The sequence below is a fragment of the Marmota flaviventris genome, chromosome 12 (genome assembly GCF_047511675.1).
Source record: "Marmota flaviventris isolate mMarFla1 chromosome 12, mMarFla1.hap1, whole genome shotgun sequence".
Taxonomy (NCBI): domain Eukaryota; kingdom Metazoa; phylum Chordata; class Mammalia; order Rodentia; family Sciuridae; genus Marmota; species Marmota flaviventris.
Genome location: NC_092509.1, coordinates 97,376,914 through 97,398,425, shown reverse-complemented (window position 1 = coordinate 97,398,425; position 21,512 = coordinate 97,376,914). Strand labels below are relative to the sequence as shown.

The following is a 21,512-nucleotide window of genomic DNA, read 5'->3' as shown; positions in this document are numbered from 1 at the left end:
AAGAGGACTGGGGCTGGGGATGTGGCTCAAGCGGTAGTGCGCTCGCCTGGCATGCGTGCAGCCCGGGTTGGATCCTCAGCACCACATACAAGCAAAGATGTTGTGTCCGCCAATAACTAAAAAATAAATATTAAAAAAAAATTCTCTCTCTCTCTCTAAAAAAACAAAACAAAACAGGTTTTACTGAGTTCTCTTTAAAAAAAAAAAAAAAAGAGGACTGATTCTGGACCTGGATAGGAGAAGTCCCTGCTCCCTGGCAGGAGCTGCTGAGAGAATTTTACATCTTTACTTATATTTAATCTTCTTAGCAACCTACCCATGAAAAATGTATTATTGTTCCTATAATACAGATGAAGAATTGAGGCTCAGAGAAGTGAAGTTATTCACCCAAGCTTGCTCATAAAATTGCTAGCAGAGCCAAGTGCTAATTTATAGGACTCTGTGACCATTAGCTATGCCCTTCCTCTTCTCTCCCTCTATTCCTGAATGTTCCTCCCTATCCCAGGCCCTGTGATTAATTCCCTTTTCACTCTGCCTTCCTCTGGGTCCTCAGCTCCAAGGTCTACATGGCTGATTTGGAATCTGCGCTGCACTACATCTTGCGGACAGAGGTGGGCAAATTCTCAGTCCTGGAGGGGCAGCGCCTAGTGGCCCTGAAAAAGTTTGTGGCAGTGTTAGCCAAGGTGAGTGGGGCATGGCTTCCCTTGTCTGTAGTTCCTGATGTGATTAGTGTGCATGCCTGCAAACCTAGTTATGCCAGCCCCTCCTTGTAGGGGTTCAGGATCTGGACCCAACAGCTGCCCTAGCCTACCTGGGCTGCTACCCTCTAGTCTCAGCCATATCCCACACCAGTACCCCACTGCCAGGGCTAGTCCATCCCATGCATGGGCCAGGTGGAGCACAGGGACCAGCTGTTCAGTGACTGTCATTCTTCCGCCCACCTACCTAAATCTTGTGCCTCACTTGAGCCCCAAAGTGTGGCATCTCACTCCGTGTTGGGGTCACTGGGAAAGTAGGACCCCTGGGATACCATAGTGAAAAAGAGAATTACTTTTCTTGTCTTCCTTCTTGTCTGGCCAAGGGTCCAGGACCCTGGCCTTAGCACTGCCTGCCTCTTTCCTGGGAGGAGGCATGCTGATTAGGATGGACTTCATGCCCCAGGGATGATGCCCCAGGGGCCTCAGAGCCCGGCTTCTTCTCATAGGGGCATTGGGCCATCTCTCCCTGGCCACATCCCTCTGGATTCAGATCCACTGCCTGTGCTGACCAGCTTAGACCCAAGTGGCCATTGCTGAGTCAGCTTTGGTGTGGGCCCCTTTGGGTTGACTGTTGGTTTGGCCACCCTAAGCCCTGGACTGCTGATATAAGCTGCCCTGCTTGACACAGGTCTGCAGCCACTGTGTGCCTCCCTTTGGGAACTTCCTGTGCCTGCCCCTTTTTCTCACCTCATCCAGAATGGCACTGAGAGGACCCTATGAAGGAGATTGTAGCCCAAGGCAAGATATAGTCTTTGGCCCTCATAGAGGTTCATGCAGAATTAGTCCATTCCAATAATGGAGACCTTTCCTCAGAGGCCTGAGAGCTGCCTGTTCCTCACCTCTTTGAGGCCTAAGGCAGACGGCCTGGCATTAGAGGGAGAATGGTCTAGGGCCATTCTGTGTGCCAGCTTCCTGCCAACCCTGAGAGGAACCTGTACATGCTTCCCCAGTGAGCCTCAAGAAAGGAGGAGGATGGCACCCTCTCACTGAACACAAAGCTGGTTTTCCGTTTGGCCCTTGTTGGGGCGGTTTGCAGCTGTATGAGGGGGAGGATGAGCCCCAGAAAGTACCTGATATGGGCAGAGGCTTCAGCAGCCCAGCCTGCAGCAGGTGCTGGAAGTGAGTTTGTGAGGAAGGAGCCCTCCCTTCCCAGAAGCCTGTGCTGTCATGGGAGTGGCTGGCAGGACTGGCCACTGGGTGGCGTGTGGTCACCAGGGTTGCCCTGCTCCCTGTAGTCCAGAGCCTTTTACTTCATCCTTTCTTCTGACACTATGGCTTCAGAAGGCGGAAGGTGCCAAGCCAAGATGATGGGAAGGTCAGTGAGGAATTCTGACTTTAGCTGGGACTCTGCATGAGCCCGGGACCCTGTGTGCAGGGAGCACGCGAGGCTTGATTTTTTCCAGCCACTTCTCATAACACTTAAGGGCTTCCTCAGAGAAGGAAATTTGTAGTGGATTTTTCTGTTTGGTTATCATTCCTGTCTCTAGGAACCTTCTCTCAAATGGTTTTCTTAGCTTTTTTTTTCCTCTGCAGGTTTCTCAGGGTCATTGTCCTCTCCGTATGTCTCTGTGTTTTTTTCTTCCCTATTTTTAATTGGTGCATTATCGTTGTACATATGGTGGGGTTTGTTGGTACCTATTTGAACATGTACACAATACGACGATATAATTGAGCAGTGTCATTTCCCAGTATTCCCCTCCCCTCCCCTCCCCCTCCCCAGTTCCTTTCCTTACTCACTGATCTCCCTTTGATTTTCATGAGATCCCCTCACCTTTTTTTTTCGTTTTCCTCTCTCTAGCTTCCACATGAGAGAAAACATATAACCCTTGACTTTTGTGATTTTATCTGACCTGCTGTACTGCTATGTCCCTCCTTCCTGTGTCCCATTTGTACATACATGCAAACACACACACACTCACACACACACACACACACACTCACTCTCACTCCTCCCTGGAGTCCTTGTGGCTTTAAAGTGCTGATACTAACAAGATTTGAGTTGACTTATTGTCAAAGTAGCTTTTCATGTTCCTCAGAGACCATTGGGAGTTACCATCAAGATTTGGATCTTGGCTCTAGGCCCCTGCGCTGGCCTATCCCCACTGGCAACCAGTGGAATACAAATGAACAATCTTTTGCCAACCTTACCCGGTGGGTCAGTCAGCTGCCCCATCAGAAGACCAGCTGAAAAGAGGACATGTGGCCCGGGTTCCCAGCAGCCTTGAGATGTGGCACAATGCTAGGCCTTCCTCCCAGTGGAGGCATGCGGCATGAGGGTCAGCACGAAGGCCTGAGCCTTCCTGGGAGAGACCTGCAGGGCTCATCTCCACTTAGGCTCTCCTTTCTCCTCCCCCTTTCTCAGACCTTAACCAGGTGCCCCAGAGCAAAGGCAGTAAGGAATCCATGTTTGTACTTTAGGTAGAATATTTTCTTGGTGGTTTTGGAATGAGAAGAAAACCCCACCTTAGCCCACATCTAATAGGCCCTGCCCTCTGCAGGATTGTGAGACTCTGGTAGAATTGCTTTTCACCTTTCGATTTTCACCTGTCCTCCTCACAGTATTTCCCTGGCCAGCCCTTGGTCCAGAACTTCCTGCACTCAGTCAATGACTGGCTTAAGAGGCAACAGAAAAAGAAAATTCCCTACAGTTTCTTTAAAGCTACCTTGGACAGCAGAAAAGAGGTGAGTCTAGGGGATAGTGAAAACCTTCTCCCCAGGCTTGATACTTTTGGGAATTCAGGTGGTGAGCACTGTAATCTCCCACCTCTTCCACCGTTGGCATTCTGGTAATCTTTACATTAATACTTGATAGACTGCTGTTTACTGAGCCCTACACATATATCTCAATTAATCCTCATAAATTAGTGGAAGGTAGATTTTGTTCCCATTTAGCAAATGAAGAAACAGAGATTAAGAGAGGTTAAGTGAGTTATCTGGGATCCTGTAGTGCTGGTTAGTGTTTGGGCTAGGATTGAAAAACGGAGAGGCACCAGAGTTTCTAGCTGCCACTGTGCACCACCTTCGAGGTCGTTGCCCTCCTTGGCATTGCCTCTGCAGGACTACCTCTCTAGGCTTCTGCACACTGGATCACTACAGCCTTATAATAAATGCAGACCTTTTAATAAATAGAGTTTAGGGTGTCAAAGCTTGGGGGAACCTGTTTTTTTACACATGGGGAGTCGAGGCTAGGATGAGAGTGTGACTTCGTTTGTGTCATCTGCCACCATGGATGGGTGGCTGGTGGGAGGACAGTGCCAGCTCTGAGGCGGTCTGTGCTGAACTTGCAGTCTCCTGGAAGCGTCTTTCTTAACCCCTGTTCCCACCCTTTGCTCTCCATCGTGCACTCACTCACACTCGTATGTGCTCCTTAGGACACTGTTCTTGCCAAGAAGGTGAACTGGGTTGGCTGCCAGGGGAGTGAGCCACATTTTCGGGGCTTTCCCTGCTCCCTGTGGGTCCTCTTCCATTTCCTGACTGTGCAGGCAAGTCAGCAAAGTATAGACCACTCGCAAGAGCCAGGTAAGTCCAGGGTCTGACCCATGGCTGTGCTCCCCTTGCCTTGTCCTGTCCTCCCAGGGATAGGAAGCTGGCCACACACAGCCAGCATGGAACTGGTCCCAAATTGAAGGACTTTGAGAATTCACCTAGTCTGATCCCCTGCCTCTGAGATGATACCCCTCAGACTGGGGCATGAGGCTGCTGCTTGGCTTTGTTAGGGCTTATAGCTTGCTTTGTTTTTAGTCCTCATGAAGCATTTGTGATGCTGTTTTTTACACTCTTATAAAGAAAGAAGTTCATCGTGTCTGTCTGTTGCAGTCTACAGAACTGATACTGTGCCTTGTGAATAATGTGATTGTTTCCCCCTGAAAAATAATTTTCCTGAGGAAGATGGAGAATCACATTTCCCCTGCTACCCTGCTCCGTCCCCAGGCCACACAGCTGGGCTCTGGTGATCTCCATGCCACACACCTGCTTTTAACACTGTATGGGTGGCCATCCAGTTCAGTACACATCTCCTGAGAGCCAGGTTTAATCAGGCACTGGCTCCTCTTGGAGGGTCCATAGAGACTGTTGCTGTTCTCAGTGGAGGGTGTGGCAGGGTAGACAAGGGCCCTGCTGCGTGTCAGGGCTGAGAGCCCAGGGAGAGAGAAGGGGGACCCTGCACTATTGGAGGGCAGGGCTTCACAGGGGAGGAAGAGCGAGGGAGATGGGTGGATGGGGGTTCAGCTTGAAAAGAGGTGCTCCCGGACAGGGGGAACAGCCTGCTGGAGGCAGAGTGAGCTCGTGGGAAGCCAGAGTCAGTGGATCTGTCTGTCCATACTTAGGGAGGATCCCCACAGTGCCAGTCACTGCCATAGGTCCTAGTTACACAAGAGCTATGAGGCACTAAGTCCCTGCCTTTAGGGTCCAGTAGTCTAGTGACAAGAGTGTTCACTCCAGGGGCAGTAAACAAAATTAGATCACTTGCAGTTAATGGTGAAGGCTGTGAGGAGGACAAAGCAAAGCGGTGTGCGCAGGGTGCTGCGTGCAGACGCCCCAGCTGGGGAGGTCTTCTCTGAGGAGGTGCCCCATGCTGAGATCCTCATCAGAGGGAAGCAGGCATGGGCATCTGGGAAAAGAACCTTCCAGGCTGTCTGGTCGGCTCAGGCAGCCGTGACAGATGCCGCAGGCTGGGTGCTTGCAATTCTGGAGGCTGAAGTCCAAGATCAAGGTGTGGCAGGCTTGGCTCCCTCAGAGACCTCTCTCCTTGCTGGTGGTTGTCACCTTCTGTGTCTTCACATGTCTCTCCCTGTCTGGCTTCAGAGTTCCTCTTCTTATGAGTACAACAGTCCTATTGGACTAGGTCCCACCTCAAACCTAATTTTACCTTAATTCATTAAAGACCTGTCTCCAAATACAGCCACATTCTGAGGTACTAGGGCTTCGGCTTCAAAATAAGACTTCTGAAGGAACACGGTTCAGCTCATAAGACAGGCTTAAAACCAGGCATCGGTGCAGAGAACAAGCTTGTGTGTTTATAGCACCCAAGAAGGCCAGGGTGGGGCCTAGGAGTAAGGGAGCTGAGGCTGAAGGGGGCAGGCAGAGGAGGTGGGCGGGTGGGCATGGGGTCCTTGCTCAGGGTGGGTTTTCAATCATGGATTCCCATTAAAGAAAACCACCAGACAGTTCCACAGGGGAGTGGCACAAATGAGCAATGCTCTAGGGAGGCTGCTGGGTGGGCTACTGGGTAACCAGTTAGGAAGCTGTGGATGTAGTTCCTGGTGTGCCGATGGAAGAGGTGGTCAGGCTCAGGAAGGGTTTGAAGGAACAGATGGGACCTAATGATGGACTGGAGGAAGAGGATGGAGTGGGCTTCAGGGCTTTGGAGCCTGAGCCCCTGTGGATGATGGTCATACGAGCTGAGTAATGGGAAGACTTCAGAGGGGGGAGCAAAGTCAGGGGTCTGGCATATGCCTGTCAGTCGTCTGAACAGAGGCGTGCACCAAAATAAGTCTTCAAAATAAGACTTCTGAAGGAACACGGTCCAGAGTTCCTGGAGAGATGAGGATGGATTAATTTCGTGGTCACTAACACGTAGAGGACAGTTAAAGCCTCAGGGATGGATGAGCTCCCTAGTGGGAAAAGAGAGAAGAGCACTGAAGAAGGAGCCCTGGGCCCAGCACCACCCAGACTACCACTAGGTGTGCAGGAGCCGGCAAGAGAGTCTGAGGAAGGGAGGCCATTGAGACTTCAAGAGGACCTCCAAACAGCGTTTCAGGGATGAGGGTATAATCAGCTGGGTGAATGCTGCTGGAGGTGGCACAAGATGAGACTGCCTCTGGCAAGGGGTGTTTCAGAGGATGGCACAGTGATGGCTGAGGAGTGTAGATGGTGAGGGACTAGATGGGTGACCTTCAAGGAGACCCGGGGCATAGGAGTTTGGGAAGAGGTGGGGTCACCTCTAACGTGACTCCTGGAAGGGGAGAAGTAGGCAAGGAGAGGCTGAACCCTTGTCACACAGGTCGGGTATCTGTGAGGAGATGACTTCGGCAGAGCTGGGGAGGACCGGCAGTGGGGAAGGGAGCCGTGGTGAGGCCTGCAGGGGCAAGCACCCCAAAGGACCCTGCGCATGGCATTCCCCTCTCCCTGCAGCCCCAGGCCAGGAGGTCCTCCAGGCCATCCGGAACTATGTGCGCTTCTTCTTTGGCTGCCGGGACTGCGCTGACCACTTCGAGCAGATGGCTGCTGGCTCCATGAACAGGGTCCGGAGCCCAAATGAGGCCGTTCTCTGGCTCTGGTCTGGCCACAACAGAGTCAATGCTCGCCTCGCAGGTAAGGCAGGGCCATCTCCCAAAGCTGCAGGCATCTATGGTTGGGAAGCAGGTACTTCAGGATTGGGGGCCAGAGATGGGGGACTCTCACTGCCACCTTGGTAACAACTGTGCTTCTCAGCTCACAGAGCACTTTCACTGCTGTGCCAGTTCTGCCAACCAATGCTGTATCGTTAAGAGCCATTTTCTAGATGAGAAAACTGAAGTTGTGACACCATAAGACCCTGTTCTTCCAAGAATATTGATGTCTTTCCCCTGCACTAGGGCCCCTCTGTAAGCCTGTCCCCGTCTCTTCTGCCTCCCCTATCTTGCTTTCTGGCTGGTGGCACCTCACTATAACTAACAGGGAGGAGAGAGCTGGCTTTTCCACTCCCAGGACAGGACTCATGATAGAGTGGGCTAGAGAAGAGACAGATGCTAGGGATTGGTTCCTACATGGGCGGCCTTGGCTCCTACTTCCTTACGTACAGTGCTTTACTTCCCTGTGTGCTGGAGTCTGGTGGGTCCTACAGGCAAAAGCTTTAAATTCTAAGGACAGCGGGTGGGAAGGGAGCCATCTGTGGACAGGAGGCTGCAGTGTGTGGAGAGGAGTGTTTGGCTGTGACAGCCCTGCCCCCTGCCACCCACCACCCCCCCCACCCCGAGCAGGGGTCTGGGGGTGGAGCAGGTTAAAGGAGCTGAACAGAGCAGGTGCAGGCGCCTGCACTTGGTGTGCTCTCCTGGGGCTTCCTGGTGGACTTAGAAGATGTGTGCCTGTCTTCTCCACTGCCCCTTCCACATGCCCCACCCCCTGCCACCAAGTGTTCCATTTGACCCTCCAGCCCCATCGCTCAGCAAGCTCCAGCTGTTGCTGGAGGACTGGGATCCAAGCCCCCCCCCCACCCCCGCCCCGCAGGGACCAGGAGCAAGTGCTCTTTCGCCCTATCTGGTGGGATCTTTTCAGATCCTACTGACAGTTAGCAGGTACATACTGCTCATTGTGCCTGCCTAATCCTGATTGGTTGCTGCATCCTGGGGCTTTGCTTACTGATCCCTCTTCAAAATAACCATTCCGGCATTCCCATCACTTGCCTCTGCAGCTGTCTCCTAGCAGTCCACAACCTCTTTTCTTGTTAAAACTGTCAGGAGAGATGCTTCCTACAAGAAGGATGGGCTTATAGGCATCCCTGAGTAGTGCTGGGCCTGAATCTGGTGGCAGGCCACCTGGGGTCCTCATAGCTACAGCTCCACACTCTGCCCAGCAAGTGCCCCCAGGCTCCCCACACCTGCCTCAAGCTTCCTGCCTGCCTACCCTGAGGCTGCCATGTAGAAGGAGCACTTGTGGAATTGCCCTGAGCAGTGAGCTCTTACCTTAAAACATCTTCCCTTTAATCATAAAAAGTCATAGAGTTTCACTGTATAAAATTTGGAAAATTTCAGAAAAATGGGGGAGAGGGGTGATAAATACTAAAAATGGGGGAGAGGGGTGATAAATCTGTTTTGTACCAGAGTACAAAACAGATCATTCCAAGATTTTTTGCCCTTTCCATGTCTGGTCCAGAATGTAAATGGGCAACAGAACCACAAAGGGGTAAAGTGGGCCAGGTCACCCCTGGGAAGTGGCTGGAACCACAGAGTGCCCGGTGTGGTGGGCGGGAATCCTCATGTGATGGATGCCAGTCATTGGGGACTGTGAGCCAGGCTCTGGGGGCTTTCCACCTGCAGCTGTCACCTCAGTCCTTTGGAAGGCATGGTGAGCCCTTTTTGCAGAAGAGGAAGCTGCTGTTCTGAATGAAGGAGGTCTGGGCTCCTGGGCAGGCCCAGAGTCACAGCCTGCCTGTGTATGTTTCCCTCCCCAGGTGCCCCCAGTGAAGACCCGCAGTTCCCCAAGGTGCAGTGGCCACCTCCTGAACTCTGTTCTGCCTGTCATAATGAACTCAGTGGGGACCCTGTGTGGGACCTGGGCGCCACCCTCAACTTCCTCAAGGCCCACTTCTCCCCGCAAAACCTCGTTCTGGACTTTCCTACAGCTGGGCCAGCCCCCCGGAGGGGTGCACAGAGTTTGGCAGCTACCCCAAAGCTGGGGGTGGGAGTGCTGGAAATGGTGACCAGAAATTCAACACTGGGTCCTGAGCAGGCTGAGCCCAAAGAGTCCCCTGGAGCTGCAGTCCCAGATGTCCCAGCTGAGAGACCTGAGGCAAGTGGCACCCCAGAGCTGCCTGCTGGCCTTGCGGTGAGCACAGCTGCTCCTGAGCACATGGAAGAGCTCCAGAGTGGCGTGCTGGAGCAGCCCCAGGAGCAGCGACATTTCAACAAGCGAGACACCAGGGAGCTGTTGGCTGGGGCCTGGGCTGAGGAGAACCACAGAGGCCCTGCAGCACTGAGGCAAGGAGGCCGAAGCTCCAAGCAGCTAGCCCGCATCCCTGAGGGGGAGCCAAAGGCTCTAGCGGTGTCAGGCCACGGCCAGTGGCTGCAGGTGCTAGGAGGGGGCTTCTCCCATCTGGACATCAGCCTCTGTGTGGGGCTCTACTCCCTGTCCTTCATGGGCTTGCTGGCGGTGTATACCTACTTCCGGGCCAGGATGAGAGCCCTGAAGGTCCATGCTGGTCACCCTGCAGCCTGAACCATTCAGCTTGTGAGGGGCAGGAAAGAGAGCTGCCATCTCTTGGGCTCTTCTGGCCCCTTGCCCCCTTGCCTTCTTCCAGCCTCTGCCCCTGTCCAGCCCAGGAGGGTGGGAAGTCCAGGAAAACCAGTTGCTCAGGTGAACCCCCTGGGTCTGCTGGGAAGGAGGGTTCCGTAGACACAAAAGACAGGAGCAGGTCCAGGTGCATTGCCCTGCGGCAGGAGGGCAGCCTCTGGCGTGGGGCTTAGGCGCAAGCCCTGGCCTCTACACCACATTCCTGTTTTCCAGCTTATTTGAAGCCCTGCCTGGTTCTTGCTGAAGCCTCAATTTCTTCTGTTTGGTCTTAGTCCTAAATTGGGGCAAGTGAGCCTAGAATTTCAAAGGTGTCTCATCTAGAGGAGGGCCCCCCCAGGCTGGGTGGGCTGAGTGGACCTCCTCACTGTATTCCAGGGTTCCATCCACCCCTCTCCCTCTGGCACAAAGAGGTCTCTACGCCTGAAAAAAAAAAAAGGGACCCCCCTCAGACCCTTTCTGGCCTGCCTAGCCTTTAGCTCCTCAGATCTGCCTGGGGCTCTTGGCTTGGGATGGGGTTGGGGGGACTGGAGGCTTCTGGAAATAATGCTTTCTAGGTGAAGATGTCTGCTACAAGAAGAGTGTAGGTTGGGGTTGGTGTGGCCTTGCCCCGCTGGGCAGGTGACAGTTGCTGGGCTGAAGGTATGTGGCTTACTTGGTGGCCTGAGGGGGTGGTGGTAGGGTGTGGGGAAGGGTGCTGGATCTTCAATGCCAAGGCACTTAGCTGTTGCCTTTTCCCCATCGGGCTCTACCCCTCTCAGCTGGGTCTTTTTTTTTTTTTTTTTTTTTTTCCCATGCTAACTTTCAGATGTGGAGGGTGCTGGGCTGACAGGGGAGTGTCCTGTCTTTCAGGGTTCCACCTCCCAGGGATAGAGGTTTAAAGGGTCTGAGGAGGATGGGCTGTACACATGCTGATTCCCACTCCCCACTGCTTGGGAGGCTACGGAATAAATTATTCTTGCTAAGCCAGCGCCTGTGTGTTCTTTCACTTGCTCCTTGGAGACCAGGAGCCAGGTCTGGGCAGGATGCATAGCGCCCAACCTTGCCTGTACACAGCCAGCATATAGTTCCCAGCAAGGATGCGAACACGGGAGATGTACCCACAGCCAACAGTGCTCAGGGGCCCTACAGTCTCCATAGGCCTTGGCATGGGCCTGAGTGATGTGCAGCTAGCCACCTGAACTCTCCAGCCCTCCCTGGGACGCCTGCCTGCCCAGGGCCCTGAGAAGGCTGTGTGCACCTGGCTCAGCTCCTCCTGGAGGGAGGGCTTGTTTATCTGGGCTGGCCTAGGCTGGCTGCTCAGTAGGGAGGGGTCTCAGATTAGAGAGCTTGCCCCTAATCCAGCCTGCCTGGTTTTACAAGGATCAGAGCAACTGGTAATGAACCTCATTAAGGGGGAGCAGGAGTCTCAATCGGATTTGGGGTTTTCTCTGTCATCTTCACACAGCTCAGATGGCCTCTGCATGGGTGGAGCAGGTGAAAGGCCAAGGACACCCCCTGTATTGGGGCAGCAGTGGGGGAGGTAGGCAGCGGTCTCCCTCCCTTGTTCCTTGCTGTGTCACCTGATCTCTTTAGCTCCTGGGGTGGTTTCTCTCCTTCAGCTCGGGTCATCCACCTGCTCCCTCCGTCCTGGGCAGGCTATCTAGGACCTGGCTGGGAATCAGAGACCCACAGGCCCGCACATGACCAAGTAGGGTGCAGGAAGCTCCCAGGCACAATAACAAGGACAGGGTTCTGTTAGCAAGTCCTGGATTTTTCAGGGGCCATATTTCCAAAACCAAACCCTGATGTTTAGGACTGGGGCTCTGCTGGAAATGCTGGTGTGGCTGCCCCAGGCAAAGTGTCTGTCCACAGGGCCAGACAAGACACTGGACCTTATTTGGGACCCACTTAGTGGTGTGGATTTGTGTGTCACAGTGAGCTTCTTTTTGCCCTGTCCCAGTCCCTCTGATTGATAGATGGGGCGGGACTCCTCAGCAGAATCGCTGCCTTTCACTTTGATTTCCCCAGGGCTCTGGTCCACAGCTTTGATAAGCCAGCCTGCGACCAGCTGGTCCCCTCCCCAACACAGGCTGCCAAACAGGGACCTGGGGCTCACTGTGTCTTTCTAGGTTGTTTCTCTGTCCCTTAGGAGGCTTCCATGACAGAAGAGGAGGTCCCCAGAGGAGCCCTATAAGCAAAGGCTTCTTTTGGGGGACCCAGACAAAGAAATGAGCCTCTGTCCAACATAACCTCCTGAAGGATTCAGGGACGATTTCCTCAAGATAGCAGCAGAGCTGGGTGGGAAGGGTGAGTGGGTGTTAGCAAGGAAAACGGGGAAGTCTGACCAAAGGCAGAAGGGGGAGCACGTGCCCTGCTCAACAAAGAAAAATGGGAATAGAAAAAAGGATTCCAAGCAAAGGGCTTTCTTTTAAGTTTTAAGGATTAGCTCAATGCCCTGTTGGGCTAAAGGCTGGGGATAACACAGAAGCAACCTGCCCCCAGTGTGACAACAGAGTTTGCCAGGAAAGGACTCCAGATTTTGAGAAGTGTCCTCTGGAGGATGGAGAGCAGCAGGGAGGACATCAGGGGAATGTCTCCCTGGCCCAGGTGTGAGCCAGAGTGGAGGGAGTGGGGGCTGGGTGACAATGTGCAGGTGCACAGGGACCACAGCCTTAGGGACCTTCACTTGGTTCTGCATCTTGTGGGACCAAGCAGGCGTCTGCCTTTGGTCAGGCTCCTCCCTAGAAGTCTTGGCATGAACCAGGGAGCACAAGTGCTGGTGGGCACAAAGGGAGCCCTTAAATCTGGCCTTGGAGATGGGGAGTCAAGTCCAGCCTTCAAGAGAATGGACTCTGGCATCTGACATCCAGGTGTGAGTCCAGCTCCTGACACTGGCTGTGTGACTTTAGGTCCCCTGTCAGGGACAATAAACTACAAAGTTGTTCCATGCTGGGCAAACAGTAAGTGCTCAATGATGGTAGCCCACTGTTTACGTCCAGTTCCTGTCTTACTAAAACAAACTCAAAGGGCCCCGTGTGCTGGGGGTGGGGGGGGGGCCTTTCACACAGGATATTCTGTGAAGGTGTCCCTAGAGTTGTGCCTCCAGGTGCCAGCCCTTGGGCCACCACATTAGGTACTACTGTCCAGGGCTCAGGGAAGGCATTCAGTGGAAATAATGCCACCCTGCTCCCGTCCACCTCCGCAGAGGTGGAGCTCTTCATGAGGCGGGCTTTAAGAAGCTTTGGAGTTTGTTTCTATCTACAAAATGTTTATACTACTGCAGAATCAATAATTACCAGTTTTAATCTTTGCACTCATTTAAATCTCATTTAATCCCCCAACAGCCCTAGATGAAGAAATTGAGGTTTAAGGAGATTAACAAATGTCCTATGCCCTTTATCTCCACCCAAATAAATAAATTTGCCTTTGTTCTCACAAATGGCAAGAGATGGATCTAGGTCTTGAACCCAGGTCCGCCCTCTCAACCATCAAGCTATGATGTACGATTCTCTTCATATTCTGTTCCATTTAGAGCAGTTACCGAATTCTCTCCGAGACTCTGGTGGTGTTGAAGCTGAACATGCCAGTCCTGTTTCCTTCCAATAAGAACATTAAATACCCTTTTGGTTTTCTAAATTTTTAGACTGGTGATTGGCACCTGACTGGAGTAAGTAGACCATATGGGATGATTTCTGAGGTGTGGTGTGTTGGTGGCAAGGAGTGGGGACATCCTCAAAGAAATCCACCTCTTCTGGAGCTCTTGCCCTGTTCCTTATAGAGTGTCCTGTCTAAGGTTCATGGTGGGCTAGATAGAAGAGGGGTCACTGACCAATGGACATGACCTTGGGTGAGCCATTCACTTCCTCAGCCTCAGCTTTCTCACTCATGAAAGGAGGCCACAGACTTAGCTTGCTGCCCCTGTCCAGGCCCCTCTTTCACTGACAACTCAATGGGGAGCTGAGGTGAGGGTTTGCCCTGCAGGGCCCTCCAGGACAGATGACTCCTGGCTGAAGGAGCCACAGTTTCTTGGTTTGTGTCCTGATGGAGGTCCAGGACAGCATGGAAGAGGAAAGCTCTCACAGCCTGAGAGTTTGGGCACAGTGCCCCTAGGCCTCCTCAGCCTACCCCCACTGAGTTTCCTCTCACAGTGACCCCCCAGAGCTGCCTCCAAGCACTCCCCCCCCCTGCCTCTGGACTCCCCTGCCATTGCACTGCCTCTAGGGGGAGGCTGCTGTGGAGTCAGGCCAGCAGGACTCTGGCCCCAGCTCTAAAGCCTAAGCCAAGTCCCAAGGAAACAGCCTGTGCACTCCACCCACCTGTGCCTGCTTTTGTGTCCCCACACCAGGTCAGGCTTCTGGGCATCCAGCCTGACCTCACCTATCCCATCCCGACACGTGCTTTCCCCTGCTCTGCACACCCAAGAGGGAACACATTGTCCCCTCATCCTTCCAGGCCCTGCTGGACCTAAGCCCTCTGACTGACCTGGTAGTGTGGTCTCCTTAATGGAAGGACCCAGCTGTTGGAGCCCTGGTGACAGCTCAGGGTGGAGGAGACCTCCCTCCTCTTAGGCTTGGCCTCTCTGAGGAGTGTGCTGGTGACCCAGAGAGAGTCCTGGGACTGCACAGGGCGGTTGGCCCAGTCTCTGGTCATCCTCATGGTCCCCTTCTAGGATTCACTACTGCCTAGTGTGGGTTGGGGGATGGCAGGCGTGGGTCACAGAAAAGAGTCTGGAGGTCACAGGGTACAGGTGGGGGCATCTGAGGATGCAGGACACAAGAGCCAAGGGGCAGTCTTTGGGGGGGGGGTCAGGAAGACTCTCAGCATCTACATGGATTCCGATTCCAAGGGGTCTACCCAGGTGCTTCTCCAGCAGGACTTGATATCTACCCCTGAGGGCAAAGGTCTTCCCCTGCGGCCACCGAGTTCCTCCCAAAGACAGCAGCCTCTGTGTTGCAGTTAAACTTCTCCACCTCTGCGTCGTGCGGTCTGCCTCTCACCCACCATGAAGGAGCAGCTCGAAGTTGGAAGGGACTGAAAATCTCACCCAGCCCGAATTTGCTCACCATGTCCCCACCAAGTTTTCAGTCCTCTCAAGGTTCTGGTGGTCACAGAGTTCTGCCTTGGGGGCAATTGTTTACCACTGAGATTGACAATATGAATCATTTGGGGGCAAATTCAGCTAAGATCCCACTTTCACACCAAATACCAAAACTCATGCAAAACAACAAAAAAAGACAGGAAAGTTGGTCTGGGGTTGAGGCTCAGTGGTAGAGCACTCACCTAGCACGAGTGAGGCACGCCATCCTCAGCAGCACATAAAGATAAATAAATAAAGGTACTGAGTCCATCTACAACTAAAAGAGATTTAAGAAAACAAAAACACAGGAAAGCACAGCTGTATGCTTCACTTTTCTTTTTCTTTTCAGTTTTTTAAACCTTTTTAACTGATACATAAAAACATTAAAACTGTACATATTAATGGGATAATGTGATATTTTGATAGATATATACACTATGTAATGTTCATATCCATGTAAATGTATCCCTTCTATTATTTCTCTATGGTGAAAACTTCAAAAATCCTTCTTGCTTTGGAAATGCGCAGCACATTGTCCTCATGACTAGTTCACTATCTCGCTGTTTTTGAAAGCATGGAAACAAGGGGAAATCAGGGTGAGACTTCACTCGACATCACTTCTTTAAAAGTAAGTTGAAATAGCAAACAAAACCAAATGGCTTATTGAATATTTAGTAACTGGAAAAGGAATCTAATTCTTGCACAGCAAGCAGTGTTAGAATGAGTTGGGCCTGCAGGACATAGGACCTGGAGATGTCCAAGAAGGACCCATTTCTATAAAATATATGTATATGCTTACATATAATTATAATTAATATATATATATTTTTTATAATATAAATATATGGATATATTATGCCTATAATATAATTGTATACATAAATTTTATATATGATTTTATATATTATATATTTTATAATATAAAATTATACATGAGTATATAAATTTTATATATATATATATAATTAGTCTGGAAGAATATACATCAAATATGAACACTAAGAGGGGTGCCCCAGTAGCCTGGTCCAAGTCTGGCTTAAATGTTGTTGAATTTTCTTGCAACAAAATATGCCTTTTGAAAGGAAGATAAATAGAGCCAACATTTATAGCTCAGTTGGTAGAGTGCTTGCCTTGCATGCACAAAGCCCTGGGTTCAATTCCTAGCACAACTAAACAAACAAACAAAAAGGTAACTGAAAGGAAGATGGATAGGATTAAAGGACCTTAATATTCTATTGTAAATAAGAAAAGCACTAAAGCCCCATTGAAAATAATGAGTCAAAGAACGAAAACCAAATGAAAGTTGCCACTCTTTGCCTATCCTGTTGGCAAAGATTCAATAAGTAACAACAATAATAGTGTTAGCCACAGTGAAGGGAAAGAGAAGTATCTGTTATCTATTGCTGGGCAAGAGTCTCTCCAGAACTTAGGTTTGGAACAATAGTGGTCTTAATTTTGCTCATGAATCTGCAACATGAGCAGAGCTCAGCAGAACAGCTGTCTGCCCATGCAGTAGTGAGTGGGACCACCTGGCAAGTGGGCACTGGTGGTCGACTGACTGGAAGCTTGGTTGGAGCTGAGGGCAGACACCTCACTCCTCTCCATATGGGCCTCTCTCCATGGGATGCCCACAAATGGTGGCTGGACTCAAGGTCAGATCCAAAGACGACGAGGTGGATGTGGGAGCACTTTTACCTCCTATCCTCAGAAATCACATAGCATTACTTTTGCCATCCTTCATCCACTGAGGCAGATACGGTGGCTCCCCCAGGGTGCAGGTACAAAGGTCTGCGCAGGTTCAAGGGGATGTCCTTGGCTACACTGTTTGAAAATGGCCTGATAAAGTTCTGGAAAACCATGTGAGACGGGAGATAATGTTGTGTCCATTTTAAGAAACAGAATCTGCCCCCGAATCCTCTCAGATACTGTCAGTGGAGGCATAAATGGATGCAATTTTTCGGAAATATGTATAGTAATTCATAATGAAATGTAACTGGTAAAATGTCTTAAAAGCCTTAAGAAAATATATATAACCTTTGAACCAGCAATTCTATTTCTGGAATTTATCTTAGGGAAGTAATTGAGGATATTTACTAAGATTTGCTGTATGAGAAATATGTGTAATATCAAAGAATTTTAGATTAACCTAAAGCCCAAAATGGGAGATTGATTAAATTTTGGGACATCGTAACAATGGAATGCAATGCAGACACTAAAAAATGACTTTAATACATACTTTTAAACTGAAATTATTTTTATACCACATTCTTAAGAAAAACAATCAAGTTTAAAAGGTTCGATATAGTGTGTTCTTATTTTTAACAAGATGTGAACACACATACACATGTATTTATGAATATTGAATACATGAGTGAAAATCTGGCATGTATACACCAAAATGATAATAGTGGTTAGTGTTCTGTGGTGGATTATTGCCGCAGTCTGGCTGCAGCAAAATAACCGGGGTGTGACGAACAACGTGTGTAGATTGATACAGCAGGAGTGGGAGCCGTTTATTGCAGGACAGGAGCAGTATTTATACATTCCACACAGCTTATCGAATTAGCATAAACTAGATACATCAGTCAACCAATCAGGAATCTCTACACTTAATGGCTCGGTTTTGTTACTTCTCAAACCACTCCCTCTGGCATTTTGCCAGGCACCATCCAGACTTGTTTACGAACTCTAACATTCCCCTGGCAAAATGCCAGGTGTTATTTTGACTTGTTTACAGACTCCAACAGATTATGAGCATTTTCTTTCTACTTATCTATATTCTTCTTCTCTTTTCTTTACTTTTTTAAATTTTGATTTTAATTTATAACAATACTGGGGATCAAACCCAAGGCCTTGCACATACTATGCAAGTGTTCTACCACTGAGCCATATACCCAGCCCCCATCAATTTTTTTATTAAATATTACTTATACAATCAAAAACACTTTTAATGAACCAAGAACATGAACTGTCAATTCACAAAAGAAAAAATGCAAAGATCAATAAACATATGAAACAATATTACAATATTCTACTTTAATAATCAAAGAAGTAAAAAAAAATGTGCACACTGAACCTTTTTTGAGATGGGGTCTAAATTACCCAGGCTGGCTTGAACTTGTAATTCTCCTACTTTAGGGTCCCAAATTACTGGGATTATATGTGTTACCACTATGCATCCAGCTTGCTAATTTATTTTTATTTTTATTTTTGGTCCTGGGGATTGAATTCAGGGGCACTCAATTACTGAGCCACATCCCAAGCCCTATTTTTTTTTTTTTAATTTAGAAACAGGGTCTCACTGAGTAGCTTAGTGCTTCACTGTTGTTGAAGCTGGCTTTGAACTCATGATCCTCTCTGCCTCAGCCTCCTAAGCCTCTGGGACTACAGGCATGCACCACCACGCCAGCCCTCATTGTTAATATATCATGTAATAATGCAACTTGATGCTGCAAAGGTGATAGTGTAATTTGTAAAACATTTCTGAAAATAAGGTGGCAATATGCATCAACCTTTAAAATGTTTATTTCCTTTGATTGAGTAATACTACTGCTCAAAAATCTATCCTGAGGAAAAAATTAGAGATCCTAAAACCTGGGATAAACTACAAGTCCACTGGCCTGAAGAACTGCCCTCGTGGGTCCACTTCCTCCGTGGCCATACTCTTCACCTCTCCCTTTGCCTTCCAACATGAATACCAAGGGGCAGTTACTGTTTACCATTGCATTTCCACTGGTAATTCATAATTTGCATTGTTGATTTAGAAGAGGGAAAAGTTCCCCTGCACCCATGTCTCCAACTATACAGGTCCTGTCAGGAAAACTGGCAGAGGGCATTATCTGTGTGGGGGTGAGGAATGTGCCCATGCAATGGGTACTCAGGAGAGCACGTCTATGTCTAAGAAGGGACCTCGCTCATGGCACTTATATTTATCTCTGTTGCTTGCCCCATAGATTTTAGTTGTGCCCTGTTAGACTCAGCTGAGATATCACTCCCTCTGGAAAGTTCTCCTGGCCTCCTAAACCTAAACTGGGTGCCCCTCCCTGAGCACCAAGAACACCCTTGGTTGCTCCCACAAGAGTACTTATCTCACTGCAGCAGGGTGACTATATCCTCCACCAGCCCCTGTAAACTCTAGGAACTAAAAATGGTAGTCTTTGTGTTCACTGCAGTCCCTGGCCTAGCACAGTGCCTGACCCACAACAGGTGCTCAGTAACCATCTGATGAATGAACAGGGACACATTCTAGGATCTGCACCTTTCAAAGCATATCATTCATGTTCACACCCTATCAGTGCTGTGCACAGTGCCTTCAACCTCAAAGTGCTTACAAAGAAAGGTTAAATGAGCAACGTTATTAGGAAGCAGCTACACTGTGGAAAAAGGGTGATTTTTAGTGTCAAGAAGACTGGGGCTCAAATCCTGATGGTCCAATTTGCTAGCCATGCAACTAACGTTGGGCAGCCGCTTTTCTGAGCCTGAGATTCTTCATCTGCACAAAAGACCAAGCAGGGGGCTGGGATTGTGGCTCAGTGGTACAGTGCTGGCCTCTCATACATGAGGCACTGGGTTCGATCCTCAGCACCCCATAAATGTAAAATAAATACATTGTGTCCACCTAAAACTAAGAAATAAATATTAAAAAAAAAAAAAAAAGACCAAGCAGGGCTAACGGTGTGGCCAACCATGCGGAGTTTAGAGAGGGAGTTCCTCTGTGTTCTCATGGTTGGCATCCCTGGCCTTCTTTACTGTCATCGTGGGCCAGGGCTTGTGATGGGGGATGAACCTTAGACACCAGGCAGTAGAGGACAACCAGGCAGCACCCCTAGGAGCAGTGTGAGCACTGTAGGGGGCGCTGGGCATGCGTGTCAAGTGACACAGCATCCTGGACACACTCTTATGGGGAGGAGCACCAGGAATGGGGGGCACTTGCCCTGGGGAATGCCATGGGGGGCTTTTCTCTGGAGGCCCAGCACCATTCTTCAAAGACAAAAGCACTTCATGACTTGAAAGTCCTTTATACTCCCCAAAGTCCTTTCTCATCCTTTGTTCTTTTTAAAAAAATGTTTATTTCATTAATTGCTTTGAATAGGTTACACAAGCTCAAGTATGCAAAAACTTCGAAAGGACACCAAGTGAAAGGCCTCCCTCCCAGGCCAGTCTCCCTGCCACCCATTTCTCCTCCCCAGGAGTAAGCAGATCTGCTAGGGACCTCTGTGCTCCTCACACCTGTTCTCTGCCCGGATCAGTGGCACCTGGTTTTTTCTCAGATCCTCCCCCCTCCCCCCCCCCACCCCTCCCTTGAACTTGGCTGCCACTTAGTCTCTCCCTGGGAAGTCTCTGGCTCCTCCAGCTCTCCAGCTCTCTGAAGTCCAGCGCCCAGTCTCATCCCCAGCAGTTTCTCTCCCCTCTCTCCTAGGACTAGAAATCTCTCCTTTCCTATCCTGCTGATGAATTCACCTTGCTCTGATGGCCCTCCTGCTCACTCCCTTTTTTGACTGCTATCTCCCCCCATCCCTTGGACCCCACTCTCTCTCTCTGCCCCATGCTGGGGAAGTCCCTGAACACTGGCTCATAGTTTTGGTACCACCTTTTTACCAACAGGAATAACGGTCAAGTCTTAGCTCTGTGCCCTCCACTGTTGGAAATCAATGTGCTTTTTTCCTCCCTTCTCTTCCACTACAGTCATGGCCCCGTGGCTGGCTCCCTCTGTGGCCTTGGGAGTTCAACTTTTCTGAACCTCAGGGTTTTTTGATTTTTTTTTTTTTTTCCAGTAAAGTAGGGCCAGTAAGATCGAGGCCTGAGGGACAGGGTGGGAATAGGAGCGAGGTCTCTGGTTAACAGTTCTATGGCAAAATGATAGGAAGAGACGACTATAATCAGGTAAAAAAAGAAATGAATGAGGGGCTAACAGTGATAAATGCTGAGGAGGAAATAAAAGAGACATTCTTATAAAGGACATAAAGAGCTCACCAAGGGACAGATGGATGGTCTATGGTTATGGCTGGACAGTGTAAGATTGTAAAGAGGGGCTAGGGCTGGAGCTCAGTGGTAAGCAGCATGCTCAACCGCGCAAGGTTCAATCCCCAGCCCCAAGGGAAAAAAAAAGAGTTCTCAAATTATTCTAAAATCCAGTGTCAAACACTAACCCAAAGTTCACATGGATTTTTATCATCATTTTTTTTTTTTTGGTAGAACTCAACAATCATTCTGAAATTTACATGGGCATTAAAAGTTCTCTGGGTACTCAGGGAGAAGCACCCCACCGAGTCAGTTTTGGGGAAAAAAAGAGCAAAATGGGAGGAGTAGCCCTTCAAGAAATTAAAAACATACTACAAAATGATCATAGTTAATAACTTTAAAAAGAGTTATTTTACTGTAGAAACAAATAAATGGATCCATTGATCGTAATAAAAAGTTCAAAATAAAGATCCATAAAAACGAGGAAACCGCATATATTAAAAGTGGCATCGTAAATCAATGCATTGGCCACTCTGACCTAGAAAGTGGCCATAATATGGACAGAAAGAAGACGGTCGACTGTACACCAAAGAGGGATGGTTTAGGCTGAGAAACCGAAACAAGAAAGATGGAAATGACAAAGCTAATAAAAGAAAACACAGAAGTGGTGGGAAGGTGTTTTGTAAACAAGACGCAAAAAGCCCAGACCCTGAGGTGCCACCCAGCTGTCTCACAATGAGGATTCCTGT

The 21,512-nt window shown here is 49.6% G+C and overlaps 1 protein-coding gene across 1 annotated transcript in view; it reads left to right on the top strand.

Annotated features, from left to right (window-relative positions):
- Qsox1 (quiescin sulfhydryl oxidase 1) overlaps positions 1–10,712 on the top strand; it is a 37,828-nt gene extending 27,116 nt beyond the window's left edge. The window contains exons 8-12 of the mRNA XM_027934879.2: positions 554–683; positions 3,318–3,440; positions 4,130–4,277; positions 6,891–7,070; positions 8,908–10,712. Of these exons, the coding sequence (XP_027790680.2) occupies positions 554–683; positions 3,318–3,440; positions 4,130–4,277; positions 6,891–7,070; positions 8,908–9,671 (1,345 nt within the window). The 3' untranslated portion in view covers positions 9,672–10,712. The remainder of the gene's footprint in view (positions 1–553; positions 684–3,317; positions 3,441–4,129; positions 4,278–6,890; positions 7,071–8,907) is intronic.
- The last annotated feature ends 10,800 nt before the right edge of the window (positions 10,713–21,512 follow it).